This window comes from Salvelinus fontinalis, chromosome 27, assembly GCF_029448725.1.
Source record: "Salvelinus fontinalis isolate EN_2023a chromosome 27, ASM2944872v1, whole genome shotgun sequence".
Classification (NCBI taxonomy): domain Eukaryota; kingdom Metazoa; phylum Chordata; class Actinopteri; order Salmoniformes; family Salmonidae; genus Salvelinus; species Salvelinus fontinalis.
The window spans coordinates 13,055,756-13,078,108 of NC_074691.1; the positions used below are offsets into that span (position 1 = coordinate 13,055,756).

General features: G+C 41.9%; 1 protein-coding gene across 3 annotated transcripts in view; it reads left to right on the plus strand.

The window, feature by feature from the left end:
• The first annotated feature begins 17,699 nt into the window (after positions 1–17,699).
• Positions 17,700–22,353, plus strand: part of LOC129825072 (protein FAM184A-like) — a 158,982-nt gene continuing 154,328 nt past the window's right edge. For 2 of the 3 annotated variants that reach the window (XM_055884829.1, XM_055884828.1), the window contains exons 1-2: positions 17,701–18,065; positions 18,301–18,505. In XM_055884829.1, the coding sequence (XP_055740804.1) occupies positions 18,326–18,505 (180 nt within the window). In that variant the 5' untranslated portion in view covers positions 17,701–18,065; positions 18,301–18,325. Of the gene's footprint in view, positions 18,066–18,300; positions 18,506–22,353 lie in introns of all 3 variants that reach the window. The other variant, XM_055884827.1, reaches the window with a different exon arrangement.

Sequence of the window (22,353 nt, forward strand, 5' to 3'; positions counted from 1 at the left end):
CTGTGTGCTTAGGGTTGTTTTCCTGTTGGAAGGTGAACCTTCGCCCCAGTCTGAGGTCCTGAGCGCTCTGGAGCAGGTTTTCATCAAGGATCTCTCTGCACATTTCTCCGTTCATCTGCCTCGATCCTAACTAGTCTCCCAGTCCCTGCCACTGAAAACACCCCCACAGCATGTTGCCTCACCCCCATGCTTCACCGTAGGGATGGTGCCAGGTTTCCTCCAGATGTGACACTTGGCATTCAGGCCAAAGAGTTTAATCTTGGATTCATCAGACCAGAGAATCTTGTTTCTCATGGTTTGAGAGTCTTTAGGTGCCTTTTTGGCAAACTCCAAGCGGGCTGTCATGTGCCTTTTACTGAGGAGTGGATTCCGTTTGGTCACTCTACAACAAAGGCCTGATTGGTGGAGTGCTACAGAGATGGTTGTCCGTCTGGAATGTTCTCCCATCTCAACAGAGGAACGGGCTCTTGGTCACCTCCCTGACCAAGGCTCTTCTCCCCCGATTGCTCAGTTTGGCCGGGCGGCCAGCTCTAGAAAGAGTTTTGGTGGTTCCAAATTTCTTCCATTTAAGAATGATGAAGGTCTTGGGGACCTTCAATGCTGCATAAATGTTTTGGTACCCTTCCCCAGATCTGTGCCTCGACACAATCCTGTCTTGGAGCTCTACGGACAATTCCTTCAACCTCATGGCTTGGTTTTTGCTCTGACATTCACTGTCAACTGTGGGACCTTATATAGCCTTTCCAAATCATGTCCAATCAATTGAATTTACCACAGGTGGACCCCAATCAATGGAAACAGGATTCACTTGATCTCAATTTCGAGTCTCATAGCAAAGGGTCTGAATACTTATGTAAATAAGGTATTTCTGTTTTGTTTTTTTAATACATTTGCAAAAAAAATCTAAAAACCTGTTTTTGCTTTGTCATTATGGGGTATTGTGTGTAGATTTCTGAGGATTAAAAAAAATGTAATCCATTTTAGAATAAGGCTGTAAAGTAACAAACTGTGGAAGAAGTTAAGTGGTCTGAATACCTTCTGAAGGCACTGTATATAGATGTCCTAGCCTACCTCTTTCAGGTAATAAATTAAATACAGTATTATCCTTATTTAGCTAATTAATGATGGGTAATGCATAATAAGCATCTAACTTATAGCCTCTGTCTCTTGCGCAATACACAAGCACCTGTGCTCCGCTGGCCTATCCTTAAAAAACGCTACTTAGCTCTTGGAGTCGCATGCAGGAAAAGCTAGACTAGAGTAGCTTGCTGGACATTTTTTTGCATTTCTGTTCCCAATAGACTATTCAAAATGGGCCGCACGCTCTTTTTTGCTGAATGTTAAATACAGCAGCCAATAGAACTCACGGGTAGTTTGAAAGAAGAGTGAATGCGCGATGGCGGTAGGTTATAGCAGTTATTTATTCAGACCCATAACCATTCAATCTTCGTGAAGAGAAGTCAAAGCTTCCTGTGTCTAATTCTAACATTATGAAATGTATATGTGGGTCAGCCTACTAATTATACAAATAGACCCTATTATATTTAAACATGTAAATTAAATTCCCTAGCCTATACTTGTAACTTTGTAGGCCCGATGTGCTGCACCAGAATCACATGTTCTCTTCTGCTTTATCATGGTTTGAACGATGTGCGTAATTCCAATCCATATAATACAGTATAACACAATACAGTACAGTAATACAGTTCACACTCAAAAAGATTAGCCTACTAGAGCTAGTTTCCTTTATTTACCAAGAGAGCATAGGCTATAGCTAGCTACATCTATGGCCTTTTATGTTTTTCTGTCGTGCGTAATGTGCAGTAGCTTATATCATTTACAGTATGTATTGGATAATGGCACAATCATTTGGGCTCTTTTGGGGCTTGGGCTCATAAAATGGTGTCAATGTAGGGCTTATAAAATGTATTTAATATATGGCTCATCAGGGTCAGGTAGCATCAGGTTTGAATGTTCATGCTGATCAAAGCTGTAATAAAATCCAGACATATGTTTTATAATGCTTCTGAATGACACTTCCTTTCCAATACATATCAAGGATCTTATTCTGGTGACATCATCATCGATGCTTGGCTGTTGTTTGACAAATAAAAATAATCCTGCTCTTTAGTCCATAATAATCTCATCATGTAGGCTATACATGCGCTCTAGCCAGCAGCTCACAGATACAGTACTGTATCTGTGCTCTGCATGCTGTTGGCTAGAGCGCACTTGCCAAACCAAAGTGGTTTTACTCCCTATACAATGCAACATTTTTTGTGAGGAAACCATCAGTAGAGTTGAAAATACTATGGAAACGCATTGAACTTGTATATTTTATTTATGGGATTTTAACCTGCTAACGGTGTTTAATTTTTTACTGTGTCATCAAGCACATTCTTTAATCTGCAACAAGTCAATTTGATGGAAACATCTCTGGTGGGAAAATGCACATGCTGTTTTCATGCAGATGTTTGAATATTCGCATGAAAATCTGTCGCCAATTGGATGGAAACCATTCTAGTGGCTGAACTAACAAGAGATAAACTGCGAATTCACAACCAAATTTTGAAATTCCACCTCATCTATTCTACTATTCGAACGCTCAACAGTAAATTGGGATCCCGACTGAGTTCCTAAAAAAAGAATGACGGCGGTTGAGGGCCCTAAGCGACCGCGTATGTCCTGCATGTATGTCCATAGTGGCAGCTGGCCAGGTTCCATAGTGTCCCATAGTCCCAGGTCACTGTGGTGACGCGTTTCCCTGTATCCTCACCCTTTCCCAGCCCATTATCATCACTGTCGTTATTCAACCCCCCGTAGCCACACACACTTTCAGCCAGCAGTACACATGCACACAGGGCTGCAATGCATCAGTGTGATGCAGCTCCGTGGGTAATGTTCTAATTTGAGAGCCACAGCTGTTGAAGCGACAGGGATTGCGGGCATTAGAGAGGATTAACCGTCATCCAGCAAAACTACGGCTGATATATTGGAAATGCAGCATTTTAGGCCTGATATGGGCAATCCAATGATTAGGAAAACAACCTAAGAGACACGTCATAGACATTTGATGCTAGGCTGGTGTTTCAATTCACGCCAGTGCTTGACTAGATGTTTAATTTGTATTGTTTATTTTTACTAATTGATGTTAAGTGAAACTTTTTTTATGGTGTCCAGTTCTCCTTTTCCAGATACCCGTTCACTTTCTCTCCTCTGTGGTCTATTACAGTCTCTGTTCTACAGATCAAAGCCACGAAGGAAGTCTTCAACTGTCCTTTATTTTCTCCATGTTTTGAATATTGTTTAAATGAAAAATGCAATAAACTGCTTGTAATGAAATGGCTACCCAGCGAGACACACAGTATGTCAACTGCTGAATGTGGATTTTATTTGCTAAATTAAATCCCAATCGCTTTTTTTGGAGAGTCACGTCATTTTCATGGGGTTAGAATTACTTGATGTTTACATAATGCATTTGTCCTTTATGGAAATCAGCATGAAGCTTATTCTGGGTGTGCTGTCAGGTTACAGCCCGTGACATGTCCCGCTGAGTCTGGGATGAAGCAGAGGAGACCTCCATGTGACCTTCTCAATCGAGGAGAGACTGGGAAGGAGTGGGGCAGACCAGGGAGGGAGGTTGTGTTTTGAGCTGTGTGACATACTCTCTCTCTCTCTGGGGTGCTGTGAGAGGCTCAGCTCGCAATCTCTCAATTCAAATTCAATTCAATTAAGGGCTTTATTGGCATGGGAAACATATGTTAACATTGCCAAAGCAAGTGAAATAGATAATAAACAATAAAGAATTTACAGTAAACATTATACTTCCAAAAGTTCCAAAATAACAAAGACATTGCAAATGTCAAATTATGTATATATACAGTATTGTAATGATGTGCAAATAGCTAAAGTACAAAAGGGAAAATAAATAAACATAAAAATAGGTTGTATTTACAGTGGTGTTGGTTCTTCACTGGTTGCCCTTTTCTTGTGGCAACAGGTCACAAATCTTGCTGTTGTGATTACTCTGTGGTATTTCACCCAATAGATATGGGAGTTTACCAAAATTGGATTTGTACTTTAATTCTTTGTGGGTCTGTGTAATCTGAGGGAAATATTTGTCTCTAATATGGTCATACATTTGGCTGGAGGTTAGGAAGTGCAGTTCAGTTTCCACCTCATTTTGTGGGAAGAGTGCACATAGCCTGTCTTCTTTTGAGAGCCAGGTCTGCCTTTGTCACCTTTCTCAATAGCAAGGCTATGCTCACTGAGTCTGTACCTAGTCAAAGATTTCCTTAATTTTGGGTCAGTCACAGTGGTCAGGTATTCTGCCACTATCTACTCTCTGTTCAGGGCCAAATAGCATTCTAGTTTGCTCTGTTTTTTTTGTAAATTCTTTCCAATGTGTCAAGTAATTATCTTTTGTTTTCTCATGATTTGGTTGGGTCTAATTGTGTTGCTGTCCTGGGGCTCTGTGGGGTGTGTTTGTGTTTGTGAACAGAGCCCCAGGACCAGCTTGCTTAGGGGGCTGTTCTCCAGGTTCATCTCTCTGTAGGTGATGGCTTTGTTATGGAAGGTTTGGGAATCGCTTCCTTTTAGGTGGTTGTAGAATTTAACGGCTCTTTTCTTGGTTCTGATAATTAGCGGGTATCGGCCTAATTCTGCTCTGCATGCATTATTTGGTGTTTTACGTTGTACACTGAGGATATTTTTGCAGAATTCTGCATGCAGTCTCTCAATTTGGTGTTTGTCCTGTTTTGTGAATTCTCTCTCTCTCTCTCTCTCTGAGGTTCTGTGAGAGGCTCATCTCACTCACTCTCTCTCTCTCTCTCTGAGGTGCTTTAAGAGGCCCAGCTCTCGCTCTCGCTCTCGCTCTCGCTCTCGCTCTCGCTCTCGCTCTCTCTGAGGTGCTGAGAGAGGCTTGGCTCACACCATGACACACCAAAGAGTGCTAATGGAGTTTGGCCGATTATTGTGACGACGTGGGGGAAATGAAGAGATTATGCACATTGAGATCAGATGTGGCTCCTGACTCCTGCTGCCTGGCAGGCAGCTCTGATGTAGGGAGGGGATACAGTGTGAAGTAACGGTCCATGTCTTATTAAAGGTCTGTGCATTACTGCCTCTCTCTGTATATGTCTATGAATGTTATAGTTGTCATCTTCTTCCTGTATTCTGTCTCCTTCTATATTCTTCCACACTCATCCATAGTCACATCTTCCCAGGGAGATGAATGGCTCCATAGTGCCCTGTAGTCCCAGGTCACCATGGTGACACAACATCCTCACCCTTTCCCTGTCCATTATCATCACTGTCGTTATTCAAACCCCCTGTGGTCACACACACACACTCAACCAGTAAGACACATACACACCATCCATCCTACACAGCATCCTGGGTAATAAAACATTCCAGGGCTCTTTCTAGCTGTTTTAGCTTCAGCACCCTTCTGAACTGTTCCCCCATGCTATAGAGAAGATAGAATACTAAATGGGATTGTCCAAGGGATCCAAATGAGGAATAAACTGGGAAGAGACAAATGAGAAGTAGATCTTGGTGCCAGATAAAGTAAATGCCTATTTATGTCTTAATATTTGATGACTGTTCTGGCATAAGTTGTCAATGTGCTGAGAAATGAGAGGCTGGGAGAGTTTATGTTTTATTAATCAAGGACCAAAGAAGCACATTTTGCTGGGTGCTGTTTGGAGAACAACTTTCATTTGACCGTTGGCTGTTTCGGGCCCAATCAATTATTGAAGTGATGTTTTAATTGGAGGGGCTCAGTCTGCCGCTCTATCAAAGGGCATCAATCAGCAATGACCTTGTCCACGGTGACAAGGGGCCATAGACAGGGTGCCTCGCAATCTACATTCAACATGAGTGGAGTCACAAGCTCAGGTCACAACTCACAATCAGTCCTCTGACCCCGTTAGAGAACAGAGCACTGAGAGATGGGCAGAATCTGTTTCCTTACAACACCTCTTTAGGCAATATAACAAGTTTCACTCTAACACTCAAGGTTGGGGACAAACCAACCGCTGTGTCATGGACAGTTTTCCAACTAGCTCAATAGATGTTGGTGACAGTAGCAATAGGCACCAGATGCACCAGACTCTGGCTAATTGTCCCCTCTGGATGTGATCATTGGGTAGAGAGTTGTGTGTCAGAACTGTCCCATCCATGGATGAATGAGGCCGTTGTCTTGCTGCCAGACTCCTGAGTGAGTGCCAGCTATAAGGGTGCACTATGCCTGTGGCTGTGTGTCCTAGATGCTGAATCAGCATTGTGGCACTATGCTCTGACCACAGTGTTGGAATGGTATGCATTATTTTTCTCTCTCTCTCTCTCTCGCTCTCGCTCTCGCTCTCTCTCGCTCTCTCTCGCTCTCTCTCTCAAATATATATATATATATATATATATATATATATATATATCCCTTAAGGACCAATGACAGACCCACAGAGAACATAGAGTGCAAGAAGAGCATAAATATGCATGTCATCGCTTGTCCATAGAGGGTGTGTGTCTCTGAGTGTGTGTTTGCAGTGGTTAAATTGAGCAGGAGCTACCGGAAGGCGGACTCCTGCACCATGTCTCAAAGATTCCTCCAATATGTCCTTATATAACCCTAACCCTAGCTTCATGTCCACATCCCGGCTCAATCCCCACCCTAACTATAACGCTAACCCTGTGTGTGCGTGAGCGTATGTGTGTATATCTGCTTCATGATGTAGCAGATTTGGTGGAAAGCCAAGAGTGGCCATGGCTCACACCAGGGACTTGGAACTAAAACAGAGAATCCTGATCTGTTTCAGGGTCACACAGGGCTGAATAACTATACATGGTTCCACTATCTTAACAAGTGCCCACAGCATGGCAGCAGCTTTGCAAAGTGTAGAGATCTGTACACGTGCATTATGCATCACTGTGTAAGTGTCCTTTGTAGTGAGATAACATAGACTACTTCAGCGAGGGGTTGCACTGTAATATTATAATGAAAATATATTTTGGGCACTTCATTAATATGATGCTCCTTTCATGTCTAAGTTTGCATTTCAAATGTAAAATGCAGTGTTAGTCATTCTGAGCGGCTCTACTTGTCCCAGTCAGGAGACTATAGTGGGGGAAGACAGTCCAACTATACTGGGGGAAGCCAATAATGTACTTTTTACTTTTTACATTTTCCCTGACACCCAAAAGTACTTGTTACATTTTGAATGCTTAGCAGGACAGGAAAATGGTCCAATTCACGCACTTATCACGAGAACATCCCTGGTCACACTGTCTCTGATCTTGCGTACTCACTAAACACAAATGCTTGGTTTGTAAATTATGTCTGAGTGTTGGAGTGTGCCCCTGGCTATCCGGTAATAAAATGAAATTGTGCCATCTGATTTGCTTAATATAAGGAATTTGAAATGATTTATACTTGTACTTTTTATACTTAAGTGTATTTGAGCAATTACATTTACTTTCAATACTTAAGTATATTTAAAAGCAAATACTCAAGTAATATTTTACTGGGTGACTTTCACTTTTACTTGAGTCATTTTCTATTAAGGCATCTTTACTTTTACTCAAGTCTGACAATTTGGTACTTTTTCCACCACTGCATCTCATCTGTAATTAGGCAGGAGGAATCCCCCATGTTCCACTCACAGCAACACATCTGTAGGAATGTAGGAATGTTATGCTGTCATAAATGTTGATAAGAGCAGTAGTTTGTCTCATTGCAAGTACAAATTATTTATCTCCCAAGATGATTTTCATGGTTAGACAATCTATCGTTATTATAAGGACATTTAACATGTTGTAAGTGAAGCCAGAGGAAACGTTTAAATCAATTTATGGTCAAAAATTATGCATATATAAAAACTATTTTGCCAATGCACTTTATGCCTTCTCTATTGTTCCCCAGACAAAAGCACGAAAACTGCAGCCACATAAATCCCTAACAGTTCCCAAGAGCGTTGTCATCAGGACGGTTGTGTATTATATTGAGTACGTCCTTGTACTCTTCAGACGGCCCCAACTAGCTCTTCCTGAAGTGTAGTCACTGTGACATTTCGGAGAAGTTCCTTTTTAATTTCTGAGAGCTCAGCAATCCTCTAACGGACCGTACAATGCACTCTCCAGGCAGACACCATTAGTAACGGTATAGGAGATTCCATCTCTCTGGTACTGGCCATAGACAATGCTTGCCCTTGGGGTAGGATAATCAATCCAAGATAGTTTGCTGTTGCATTGTATTTTTTAACCACAGATGAAATAAATTCACTGCAGATCACAATCCTGATGTGAAAGGATACCTATGATCTAAGTGACATGAGGCAAACACCTTCACTTCAGTCATAACCCCTCCCTGACAAATAGATGTCAGAACCACGTGCAGAAAATGAGTCGTTGAGAAAGTGGAATCCTGATTACCTCCGTGTTCAGGCCTGGCCAGAGAGAAATGAGCTCTGTCCATGACTGACGTGGCTGTGCTGCTGATCGAGGTGAGATAAAATGATTGCTCAGTTTGATGAAATGACAGCATCACAGGTTCACGCAGGGAGATGACAAAGGTGGCTAAGTAGCTTGATGCCACTCTCTAAAGACTCTCAGCAGCAGTAGTAGTCTACCAGCAGCAGCAATCGCCTTGACAATCCTGTCACAATCCTGTCACAATCCTGTCACACACGCTCCATGTGCTGCCTCGCCAAAGACGTTGATCACTTTGAGTACGCTGGAGTTAGTCTGCGGGTGCTGTGAATGTCAGCACAGGGACAACAATGACGGATTTCACACCTGTCTGGTGTCAACCACAAGTCCACATATCCGGAGGGAACTACCACAGCACACAGTACAGACTGACAGATGAGTCCAAAAGGTCAAAGCTGGGACTCCATGCTAGAGGTCCTGGAGAAAATGTACTGTGTACATGACTGGAAAGGATTGAGAAAGGATTTTTATCTCCCACTTATTTTGTATCTTAACACTGCAAACTTTCAGGGCCAGCTACAGATCAGTGCAAAACAAATCATTCTGTCAAACAAATCCAAGGACAGAGCCAGTTCCCTCCAGTATGGCTTTTCAGAAGGCAGTCATTTCATCTGAATCTAACAGAGCATGGCATTATCTGAAATGAAGGGTACAACTCAGTTGTTTCATTGTAACAACAACATTTATAAGGCGCATGGCTGTTTCTGCAAATAGGCACATTAACATGACAGAAGGCAATGAAACATTATGTCTGAATAGTCACATGACTCTCTATATCTGGTTAATCATATTGCTAGTGAAGACTCCCTGACGTTTCTGCTCTAATGTGATGAATAGGAATAAATCATTACGACTCCTGAATGTGCATTGAGAGATGTCTGACATGCACAAAACACGTCCCAGAGGCAAAGAGTTCTCTAAGAAAAAACTCTACATTTCCATGATTTGATAAAAGCCTCAACAAGTACTGTATATCCCTTTAGATATACTGTAAATGAAAGTGGTTGACCATAATGCAGAATATTCTGCCAATACTGTATGTATGAATGCATGTTGACAGAGGAGTTGGTTACTTGAACCAACCATTCAAATGGAACGTCATGCTTTGCATAAGTAGTTCACAAGGTATGCCCAGTGGAGTGCAGTGATGATTGATTACACTTGCTCACAAACAAAGGTGAACTATCTCCTCGTAGCTTTCCTAAATGATGTAATAATGTGTTGCTGTATCAAAGCTTAGTAGACTTAGTGTTTCATGTTTATTCTCTTCATTATGGTTGGTTTCCTATTCCCTTAATGAGAGGAAGTGTGTATAGTGTCTTTGAAAGTAATCTAATTCATCAAGAGGAAGCAGCTATGACTAGCTAGTTAACCCATGACTAGCTTTATATCCATCTAAATCATAGGAAGAAATGTAAAGAGCACTGTGTCATGACGCTGGCCTGGGGGTAGGTTTATGACAGTCATAAATACCTCTCCCCCCTTTCTTCCTCTCTCTCTACCCCACTGATGATGTGACTATTGAAAATCCCTTGGTTAACATAGAGATTCTGGGAACATCAGAAGGTGGGGGGAAATTAACCATATTTTGGTAATCCAACCAGTTGAACATATGCGTTGGTACTTAATGAATATGATGTCAGTTCGGTTGTCATCTGAGACATTTTCATCAATTATAGGATGACATAAACTGTACAGTGGAAAGTCTACACATTATAGTTATCAAATTCACTTGGAATTGTTGTGCATTTTAAATGTGAAATTATTTGTGAGGGGATGAAATGTGATTTTAGCTTATAAAATGTGACAATTGGGTTTTCATGAGTGAATTAGGCCCGACTCAGTGGCCCGTGAAGAGACATTGGTTATAAACTATGAAACACACCCTCCTCTCCCTTCATATATAAAGCCTTGATGACAATATAACTTCCTGTTCCGGGTACATTAGGATGACGATCCGATGTCAGAAGGGTTCAGATAATAACTACAGAACGAAGCCAACCTCAGCATGAGCTTTGGTTGTGAATGGTATGAACTTTGAACTCTTATTCGCTACAGAAGTGATACCTCCTAGCCGTTGAGTTAGCAGTGGCCGCTGTAAACGTGGGCTCGGAGAGGACAGAGTATCCCGTCTACCACACAACGACGACAATACAACGTTTCCCGTTCACCACCAGAGACACCCTTCAAAGGACAACGGACTCTGTTGGGCAACACAGCCTTCCATCTACCACCAACCTATTGAAGCGCAGCTCAGAGTAAATATTTATTGCATTTTCCTTTTCCAAATGGGCGGTAATTTAGAATGCATAAGATTCTGTATTTATGATAGAGTAGCTGCCTACGGCCCGATAGAGACATCGCTTCTCCCTTTGTTCTTCAGTCTTCCCGCTCTTTCACTCAAACCCAGCCCCCTTTTCTTTGTGTAACCAGCTGTCATATCTGTTCCGTCCGCTAGGGACGTTTTCCTTTATGACATAATTTGTAATCAAGGTATGATTCATTCTGTGTATATGTAATTCTGTGTGATTAGTTAGGTATTTAGTAAATAAATAATTAAACCCAATTTTGTATTGCTGATTCAACTTGTTAGCCAGGGTTTGTGAAGATAACCAAGAACTTACAACTTTCAGATGAGACTAAAATAAGGTGACGATTAATATTGACTGCTATTGATGTAAAATATTACTAGGTCTTTAAAAGTTTATTCGGAAGATAACTGCTCTATAAATATTATTTCGTGGTGCCCCGACTTTCTAGTTAATTACTTGATTAGCTCAATCAGGTAATATTAATTACAGAGAAAGGATTTTATAAAATAGCATGTAATATCACTTAATCCGGTATAGCCAAAGACACGACAACAGTATTATTACTCTGTGTGTGTGTGTGTGTGTGTGTGTGTGTGTGTGTGTGTGTGTGTGTGTGTGTGTGTGTGTGTGTGTGTGTGTGTGTGTGTGCGTGTGTGCGTGCGTGCGTGCGTGCGTGCGTGCGTGGACGTGTTTAACTAGTCCCCACAAGAATAGTAATCAAGCTAAATTTGAGCAACTGGGGACATTTTGTTGGTCCCCACAAGGTCAAATGCTATTTTTAGGGTTAAGGTTAGAATTAGTGTTCGGAATAGGAGCTAGGGTTAGTTTTAGGGTTAGGGTTAGGAGCTAAGTCTAGGGTTAGATTCAGTGTTTTACAAGTAAAGTGGTAAAAATGGCGCCAACAGATAAGGCAGCCATGCTTCTAGCGCCTAGGCAACTTAGCAGTATTTAGTTTTTTTATGTGTTATTTCTTACATTATTTGCCCAGCATTTATTTTGTGTTATTTCATGCAGCCAGGAAGAACTTTTGAATATCATAGCGGCAGTAACTCACCAGCATTACCAGCATTAGGACCAGGAATACAACCTTCCTGAATCAGATCCTTTGTGAGGCTGATCCAAAACAACACCGGCGAAGAGGAGGTATTCGGAGTGGACTTCTAGTCCAAATCAGGAAGCGCGCACACCACCTACCACTTCTGAGTGTATTACTCGCTAATGTTCAGTCTCTGGATAATAAAGTTGATGAGCTCAGGGCGAGGATTTCCTTCCAGAGAGGCATCAGGGATGGTAACATACTCTGTTTCACGGAAGCATGGCTCTCTCGGGATATACTTTCTGAGTCTGTACAGCCAGTTGGGTTCTCAGTTCATCACACAGACAGGAATAAATATCTCTCCAGGAAGAAGAAGGGCGGGGGTGTATGTTTGATGATTAACTGGTGTGATTGTGATAACATACAGGAACTCAAGTCCTTTGGTTCACCCGACCTAGAATACCTCACAATATTAACTCCCAAGACAATTCTCATCGGTTATAGTCACAGCCGTGTATATTCCCTATCAAGCCAATACCACGACAGCCCTCAAATAACTTTACTGGACTTTATGCAAACTGGAAACCACATCTCCTGAGGCCTCATTTATTGTAGCTGGGGATTTTAACAAAGCAAAAGTTATGTCAACACATTGACTTGCGTTGCTAAAACGCTCAACCACCTCCACCCTCCCTTCGGCAAATCTGATCACGACTCCATTTTGCTCCTCCCTTCCTATAGGCAGAAACTCAAACAGGAAGTACCCATGCTAAGGACTATTCAACACTGGTCTGACCAATCAGAATCCACACTTCAAGATTGTTTTGATCACGCGGACTGGGATATGTTCCGTTTAGCCTCCGAGATTGACACTGACGAATACACTGATACAATGACTTAGTTTATCAGGAAGTGTATAGGAGATGTTGTACCCACTGTGACTATTAAAACCTAGCCTAACCAGAAACCGTGGATAGATGGCAGGATTAGCACAAAACTGAAAGCGCGAACCACCGCACATAACCATGGCAAGGTGACTGGGAATATGGCCGAATACAAACAGTTTTAACCCTTGTAAGGCTGCCGACCCAGAAGGCATCCCTAGCCGCGTCCTCAGAGCATGCCCAGACCAGCTGGCTGGAGTGTTTACGGACATATTCAATCTCTCCCTATCCCGGTCTGCTGTCCCCACATGCTTCAAGGTGTTCACCATTGTTCCTGTACCCAAGAAATCAAAGGTAACTGAACTAAATGACTATCGCCCTGTAGCACTCACTTCTGTCATCATGAAGTGCTTTGAGAGACTAGTCATGGATAATATCAGCTCTAACTTACCTGACACCCTAGACCCAGTTCAATTTGCTTACCGCCCCAACAGATCCACAGATGATACGATCGCCATCGCACTGCACACTGAACTATCCCATCTGGACAAAAGGAATAGCTATAGCTCAGCATTCAACACCATAGTACCCTCCAAACTCATCATTAAACTCGGGTCCCTGGGTCTGAACCCAGCCCTGTAAAACTGGGTCCTGGACTTTCTGACGGGACACCCCCAGGTGGTAAAGGTAGGAAACAACAACTCCACTTCGCTGATCCTCAACACAGGGGCCCCACAAGGGTGCGTGCTCAGCCCCCTCCTGTGCTCCCTGTTCACCCATGACTGCGTGGCCACGCACACCTCCAACTCAATCATCAAGTTTGCAGACGACACAACAGTAGTAGGCCTGATTACCAACAATGACGAGACAGCCTACAGGGAGGAGGTGAGGGCCCTGGAAGTGTGGTGCCAGGAAAATAACCTCTCACTCAACATCAACCAAACAAAGGAGCTGATCGTGGACTTCATTAAAATGTTTTTGGGGGATTCAGTTCATTTGCATGGTAAAGAGGGACTTTGCAATTAATTGCAATTCATCTGATCACTCTTCATAACATTCTGGAGAAAAATGCAAATTGCCATCATACAAACTGAGGTAGCAGACTTTGTGAAAATTAATATTTGTGTCATTCTCAAAACTTTTGGTTACGACTGTATACACAGACTTGAAATCACTGGCCACTTTAATAATAGTACAGTGGTCACTTTAATAATGTTTACATGTTTTGCATTACCTCGTTTCATATGTATATACTGTATTCTATTATTTTCTACTGTATTTTAGTCTATGCCGCTCCGACATTGCTCATCCGAATATTTATATGTTCTTAATTCCCTTCCTTTACTTTGCATGTGTGTGTATTGTTGTGAAATTGTTAGATATTACTTGTTAGATATTACTGCACTGTTGAAGCTAGAAACACAAGCATTCCGCTACACTCGCAATAACATCTGCTTAAACATGTGTATGTGACCTATGAAATTTGATTTGGTTAGGTTTTCAGGTTAAGGTTAGGGTTAAGGTTAAGGTTAGGTTAAGAGTACGAGTTAGGTTTAGGGTTAGGGAAAATAGGGATTAGGGAAAATAGCATTTTGAATGGGACTGAATTGTGTGTCGCCACAAGGTTAGTTTTACAAGACTATGTTTGTGTGTCTGTCTATGTGTTGTGTGTGTGTGTACAAGACTGTGTTTGTGTGTCTGTCTGTGTGTGTAGGCTTGCATACTTGCACACTTGCAGCATAGAATGAAAATCCTCTCCCTTGGTGGAACCCCCCTTGTTAGAGAATAACAATAGATTGCAGTTCACAGTGCCAGTGATTTTGGTTGACACAAAGTTTAACAGTCCCCATGCCTCTCCTAATGAAACAGCTAAACAACACATCTCTGGAACAAAATCCACAAGAGATGCCTCAGTCAGAGCAGGAGGTTACATTATTAATCAACAGCAAGTTAAATGAGGATGTGTCCTATTTACAAATCACCACAATCAACACGGCTTCGATTGGCTGGCTTCGGCTCCAAACCACAAGACCTACAGTACGGTATCTCTGATTCGTAATCTGAGATCACAAAGTAGCAAGCCATCCAAACCCTTGATCAAACCCTTTCACCCGGTACACTTAAGGAGTATTGATGTTTTTCCATCTCTATGCCTCTAATGGACAATCTACCCGATTCCGGCATTATGTCTCTCCCAGTCCTTTTAGTTGTTTCACTTCACAGACAGGAGGCACAGAGACAGTGGGTAAAAAGCCATGGAGAATTCTGTATGAGTGTTTAGGCTGTATTGATTTGACGAAACCTACCCATGTGTCTCAATGTCCCGGGTCTGTGTTGTTAATAACCTTCATGGAATATACATGACGATGATGTTGTAGCAAAGCAGCTAAGTGAGAGTTTTAAAGGACACTTGATTTATGTCAGAAAAGCCACAACACAACACTTAACATCACATGAATTGCACTATAATGGTGACAAACGGTGCCCACAAACTGTTAGGCCCTACATAAAGCTGTCCCAACAGCAGAGTCTCAACAGCAGTCCCAACACTTTACCACTACTATACCTGGCTATCAGCGGAGCCTTCTCTGGCAGTGAAACAGTTCATTCAGCCTCATTTACTGCCTTTAAAAAAACACAGTTGATATGGGTGACTTTCTTAAACAAATGTGGTTTCTACTGACAATTGAGATGTACAAACTATGGCATAATGCGTAATTTTGATTTAGACATTAATGAGCGAGCTAGGACGGACATAGTCAATATAACTATTTGTTCAGCACTTTTGAAATGTACAGCGACAGAATTCAGAACATGGGCCGTTCTTACACTATTCTCCCTGTACACCAAGTGAGAACTGTATGAGAAATAAAGGGGCCGTAGGAGAAATAAAGGGGGCATATAATCAGACAATGAAAGCTCTTACAATATTTGATGATTACATTTCTCTAAAACAGGCTAAAGGCTACATGTGCACCACCAAGTCAGAGCAGTAAGTGAAATTAGGAGGGTAAAAGAGACCAAATTACTACGGTGAGGCACATGGGCTACTAACAGCTTACTACACAACATGCACTTAGTATTGCTTTCTTAGCTACAGTATACATTTTTTCCCAAGTTCCAAGTTTGTCTTGAACTCACTGAAATCCGATTTCCCAGTTCCGAGTTTCCAGTTGTTTTGAGCGCGGAAGAAGTCATGCTGGATTGACAGCATGGCCAATGTTGAATGTTTATCCTTTTAGGCTTGGAAAAGAGACCCTTAAACCCAGACTTGGACCACACACCCACTCCACTGAATAGCAGGCTAGTGATTGCTTTGCAATGCTTGCAGTTAGCCACTGATTCCTTCCAAACCACTCATTGTTGAATTTACAACTTCCAACTTGTTGTGTAATGTTTATCTCCAATGGCCAATGAGCGCCGACACGTTTTATCTATCATTTCTCTTCATATGACAAGAATTTAAAAGAATGTGCCAGTAGATTGTTGACTTGATTCATGATGATGACTACTTGTCTGTCACGTGTGATTTAGGGTGGGCATTCTATGTTTTGTTTTTCTATGATTTTGTATTTCTATGTTTTGGCCAGGTATGGTTCTCAATCAGGGACAGCTGTCTATCGTTGTCTCTGATTGGGAACCATACTTAGGTAGCCCTTTTCCATCCTTTCTTGGTGGGAAGTTAACTGTGTTAGTGGCACATAGCCCTTAACCTTCACGGTTGTTTATTTTGTTTATTGTTTTGTTGGCGTCATTTTTCTAATAAAAAGGATTATGTATGCTCACCACGCTGCACCTTGGTCCTCTTCATTCGACGGCCGTGACATTGTCTAGCTTTCTAGCTAAGATTTTGAAAGTATGATGTTAACATGATCAGTCCAATCAAAGCTAATGTAGATATAACTTGATTTTACATAATTTTATCTGTGGCCAATGACCTCGAGTCTTCTTTGATGGGCACTTCTAATGTAACTCAATGGCAGCACCCAAGGGGCTTGAATTTTTTAGCTCTACCCTTAGATCTGGCAGTAACGTAGTGTTCCCATGAGTGACAGAACGATAAGCCAATCACGGCGCAACTAGAGAACATTACCAACCACTGCACTCCGTATTTTCCACTGGCTGCCCCAAAACCACAGAAAGCACTGAGCCAGGCTGAAACACCTGCATTTTGGAGCTGCCTTACTGAAGAATGCAAAAAAGAGACCAAGTTTGTATGCAGCTTTATATATATATTTTTTACAAACTGAAACGTGACATGTATTATTACCAAAATAACACGCAAAACAGGCACCTGCCCCACCTGCCCTGAATGACGGGTCGTCACTGTACAGTACATGATCAAATCTTGATGATGAGTTAGATATTTGAATCAGCTGTGGAGCGCTAGGGCAAAAAACTAAACATGCACTAAGGTCGGGCCCCAGAACAGAGTTTGGGAAACCCTGCTTTAGGTAAGGCTAACATGTGTTTGCTCTCTGTCTTGGTCGCAAGCATAAGAGACATATAGAGTATAAGAGTATAAGAAATCAGACAGAAGAATCAGAATTAGAGGAAGGACTATGAACTGAACTATGGTTTGAGTGGGATCTTCAATCTGCTTCAGGATTCTCTTCCTATGTGCAGGGATTTAAGACCAGCGCAGTGGAAATGTTCCAAAAGGTACTCCAGGCATGCAGACAGCAAGCTTGATTGATGACCAGCTTTGTCCTCCTCACACAAACACATCCCATAATGAATGTGTTCTTGCAACATGCACAAATAGGCTACACACACACACACACACACACATAAACAAACAAACATTCAACAATATTTGTTTAATGTTTTGAGTAACACTATTGAAATGTAGTGCACGTGTCACCTGACTCTGATCCCATCGTAGCTATACCCCCCCCCCCCCCCAAAAAAAATGATGCGATGGGAGAGAGTGAAAACGAACGGAACTGACGTCATTGACAGTAACGTAAACTGTTGAAGTCATCCTTGGTAACAGAGTCTTCAGCTATACAGCAACCACTCAGCCTGTCAGAGAGCCACACACGCACACACACACACACACGAGCTGATACAAGCTAGCTATGCATTGAAGAAACCCCTCCACGGACCGGCTTTCTCCATTGCAAAATATCGGGTTCAACTTGAGTAACATCAATTCAACAAGATTTTTATTTGAGCAAATACCCGTGCCAGGTGACTCCTTGCTTGTCAAATACAAAGCGAAGAATATCAAGAATTTGAGTGTGGTCAAAGGAACGCTACTGCCACACTTAACGTTAGCTGACGTTGGCTAGCTATTGCTGAGGACCCCTTCATGAAACACACGGCAACATTTCTTTGATGAAGACGGTAGGCAGTGTTAATTGCGTTTTGCTGTACTGTATTTTCATGTGTTATTAAAACGTGATGCTAACAGCAACTGTATTGCATTTGTTTTGACCTGCAGAAAATTACAGACATTGATATTATCAAGCAGTATGTCTTGATGTATTTTCATTTTACGGATTTGAGGAGAAATATCCTGTTGCAGGGGAACCTGCTTTGACCTTTGTGCTATTGTCATTGATACATCACATTCTTCTAGTAACAACATTTGAAGGATCGTGAAGATGGCGACTGGAGCGGGTTGGCAGCAATACTACAGCCCTGCAGCTGGCAATCCATCGTCCGGAGCAGGGAAATATAATTCTGGCTCATCATCTACAATGTCTTACCAGTCGGGCATCACCATGGAATATACCCAAGATCTGCACCTCAAAATGAGCAAGAAAATAGCACAGCTGACAAAGGTAAGGATCGTTACTGTTATAGACAATCGAGTACCAATGGACCGGTCTTTAATCGGGTGCTGTGATGCTGCTGCACTTGTCAAGGCTCGGGTGCTGAGGAGGTATCCCAGTCCTCGCATCCGGCATCAGCGAATCAATGCATTGATTATACAAAACGCAAAATGTTACAATTATTTTATATATAGCTAGGAATTATTCAGTTCTTACATAATGATATGCCTAGTTTGGTCAAATGTATGCAAACATAACATTGAACACAGAACGTTATTACAGTAGTGCTCACATAATCTTGCACTAGTGCTCAATAATAATACATTTTAACCCTAGGTGCTGACAGCTGTTTATACCACCAGCTGGAATGAATTGATAGTGTGAGGGCCATTTTCAAATTTAGAACATTTTATTGTTACCCATTTTAATATAACCTATGTTTTTCTACAAGGTAATTTAGGAAGCAAGTATTCCATCCCAGCCTGGTCTCATAGACTACACATAACATAGTAAATGTTAATCCCGGACACTCAAATTAGTATATGTTACGATTGGTATGGTTACATAAAACAGATGGTTACTTAAGGGAAAAACTAAAGTGGTCGGGGTGGATGGGTGGGCGTATAACCCGAGCGTCTAGCTTGCGAGTAGTACTCACGGGCGAACGTCATCACGGGCAACTTTAGCATTTTAGCTATTTAGCAACTTTTCATCTATTTACTACTTTTGAGCTACTTTGCAACTACTTAGCATGTTAGCTAACACTTCCCCTAACCTTAACCCTTTTAGCATACCCATCCTCTAACCCTAACCGTAGCCCTTTTAGCTAATTCTTCCCCTAACCTTTTAACCTAACTCCTAAACTTAACCCTAACCCTAAACCCTAGCCTAGCAAACGTTAGCCAGCTAGAAGGAAATAAATTCAACAAATTAACTTTTAACAAGGCACACCTGTTAATTGAAAGGCATTCCAGGTGACGAAGCTGGTTGAGAGAATGCCAAGAACGTGCAAAGCTGTCATCAAGGCAAAGGGTGGCTACTTTGAAGATTCTCAAATATAAAATACATTTTGGTTTGTTTAATACTTTTTGCTTACTACATGATTCCATGTGTGTTATTCCATAGTTTTGTTGTGTTCACTATTATTCTACAATGTAGAAAATAGTACAAATAAAGAAAAACCCTTGAATGAGTAGGTGTGTCCAAAATTTTGACTGGTACTGTAATACGAATTGTAATTCATAAAATATTATACGAAATGGGTGATGTACATCGCAAATTAATACATACCATATGAAATGTAACATATCATATTAAATGTAGTGTCGCGGATTTACTTATAGAATTATACAAAATGTTCTGAAACCAGGTTGCCCATCCACACTAGGAGCAAGATCCAATGAAGTAGAGAAGAGAGATAGTGCTTCCATATTAGCCTATAGACAAGTTGGCTGACAGTCACAAAAATGATGCATGCGCAATGTTATCAGAAGGAGGTATGCGTTGCTACAATTCTGAATGTCAGATAGTTAGCAACAATTACAAGAAGCTGCCTTGTGGGGAATAGTAGGTTGCTCGTTTCAGCTCGTTGTATCTAAAATTCGCCTAGCTAGCTAACCAACCACTGTATCGATGTATTTGAGAGACAACAAGTTTTTATTTTATTTATTTTATTTCACCTTTATTTAACCAGGTAGGCAAGTTGAGAACAAGTTCTCATTTACAATTGCGACCTGGCCAAGATAAAGCAGTTAGACACATACAACAACACAGAGTTACACATGGAGTAAAACAAACATACAGTCAATAATACAGTAGAAAAATAAGTCTATATACAATGTGAGCAAATGAGGTGAGATAAGGGAGGTAATGGCAAAAAAAAGGCCATGGTGGCGAAGTAAATACAACACAGCAAGTAAAACACTGGAATGGTTGATTTGCAGTGGAAGAATGTGCAAAGTAGAAATAGAAATAATGGGGTGCAAAGGACAAAATAAATAAATAAATACAGTAGGGGAAGAAGTAGTTGTTTGGGCTAAATTATAGATGGGCTATGTACAGGTGCAGTAATCTGTGAGCTGCTTTGACAGCTGGTGCTTAAAGCTAGTGAGGGAGATAAGTGTTTCCACTTTCAGAGATTTTTGTAGTGCTCGTTGTGCAAATGTATTTATGTTTTCATTAAACATTTGGAGACTAAATATAGTTCATATGTTGTGAACAGTCTAAGCCAACCCTGTCTGTTTTTCAACATAGTTACACACACGTCGGTTTTGTTGCTAAACAACCAACCCATCTAAACTCACTGTCAACTGCGTTTATTTTCAGCAAACTTAACATGTGTAAATATTTGTAGGAACATAACAAGATTCAACAAATGAGACATAAACTGAACAAGTTCCACAGACATGTGACTAACAGAAATGGAATAATGTGTCCCTGAACAAAGGGGGTCAAAATCAAAAGTAACAGTCAGTATCTGGTGTGGCCACCAGCTGCATTAAGTACTGCAGTGCATCTCCTCCTCATGGACTGCACCAGATTTGCCAGTTCTTGCTGTGAGATGTTACCCCACTCTTCCAACAAGGCACCTGCAAGTTCCCGGACATTTCTGGGGGGAATGGCCCTAGCCCTCACCCTCCCATCCAACAGGTCCCAGACATGCTTAATGGGATTGAGATCCGGGCTCTTCGCTGGCCATGGCAGAACACTGACATTCCTGTCTTGCAGGAAATCACGTACAGAACGAGCAGTATGGCTGGTGGCATTGTCATGCTGGAGAGTCATGTCAGGATGAGCCTGCAGGAAGTGTACCACATGAGGGAGGAGGATGTCTTCCCTGTAACGCACAGCGTTGAGATTGCCTGCAATGACAACAAGCTCAGTCCGATGATGCTGTTACACACCGCACAGAACATGACGGACCCTCCACCTCCAAATCGATCCCACTCCAGAGTACAGGCCTCGGTGTAACGTTCATTCCTTCGACGATAAACCCTAATCCGACCATCACCCCTGGTGAGACAAAACCGCGACTCGCCAGTGAAGAGCACTTTTTGCAAGTCCTGTCTGGTCCAGCGACGGTGGGTTTGTGCCCATAGGCGACGTTGTTGCCGGTGATGTCTGGTGAGGACCTGCCTTACAACAGGCCTACAAGCCCTCTGTCCAGTCTCTCTCAGCCTATTGCGGACAGTCTGAGAACAGATGGAGGGATTGTGCGTTCCTGGTGTAACTCGGGCAGTTGTTGTTGCCATCCTGTACCTGTCCCGCAGGTGTGATGTTCAGATGTACCGATTCTGTGCAGGTGTTGTTACACGTGGTCTGCCACTGCGAGGATGAGTAGCTGTACGTTCTGTCTCCCTGTAGCGCTGTCTTAGGCATCTCAGAGTACGGACATTGCAATTTATTGCCCTGGCCACATCTGCAGTCCTCATGCCTCCTTGCAACATGCCTAAGGCACGTTCACACAGATGAGCAGGCACCCTGGGCATCTTTCTTTTAGTGTTTTTCAGAGTCAGTAGAAAGGCCTCTTTAGTGTACTAAGTTTTCATAACTGTGACCTTAATTGCCTACTGTCTGTAAGATGTTAGTGTCTTAACGACCGTTCCACAGGTGCATGTTCATTAATTGTTTATGGTTCATTGAACAAGCATGGGAAACAGTGTTTAAACCCTTTCCAATGAAGATCTGTGAAGTTATTTGGATTTTTAGGAAATCCTAGTTTATTTTTTTGCTGAGTTTTTAACCTGACCTCATATGGGCTATTAACTCTTTAAAGTGGCCACAGTTTTTCCTTGTGGCAGGGTTTCACATTTCACTACATTATATGTGAGTTAGTTGGCTAAACCTTGCGGTTTTCA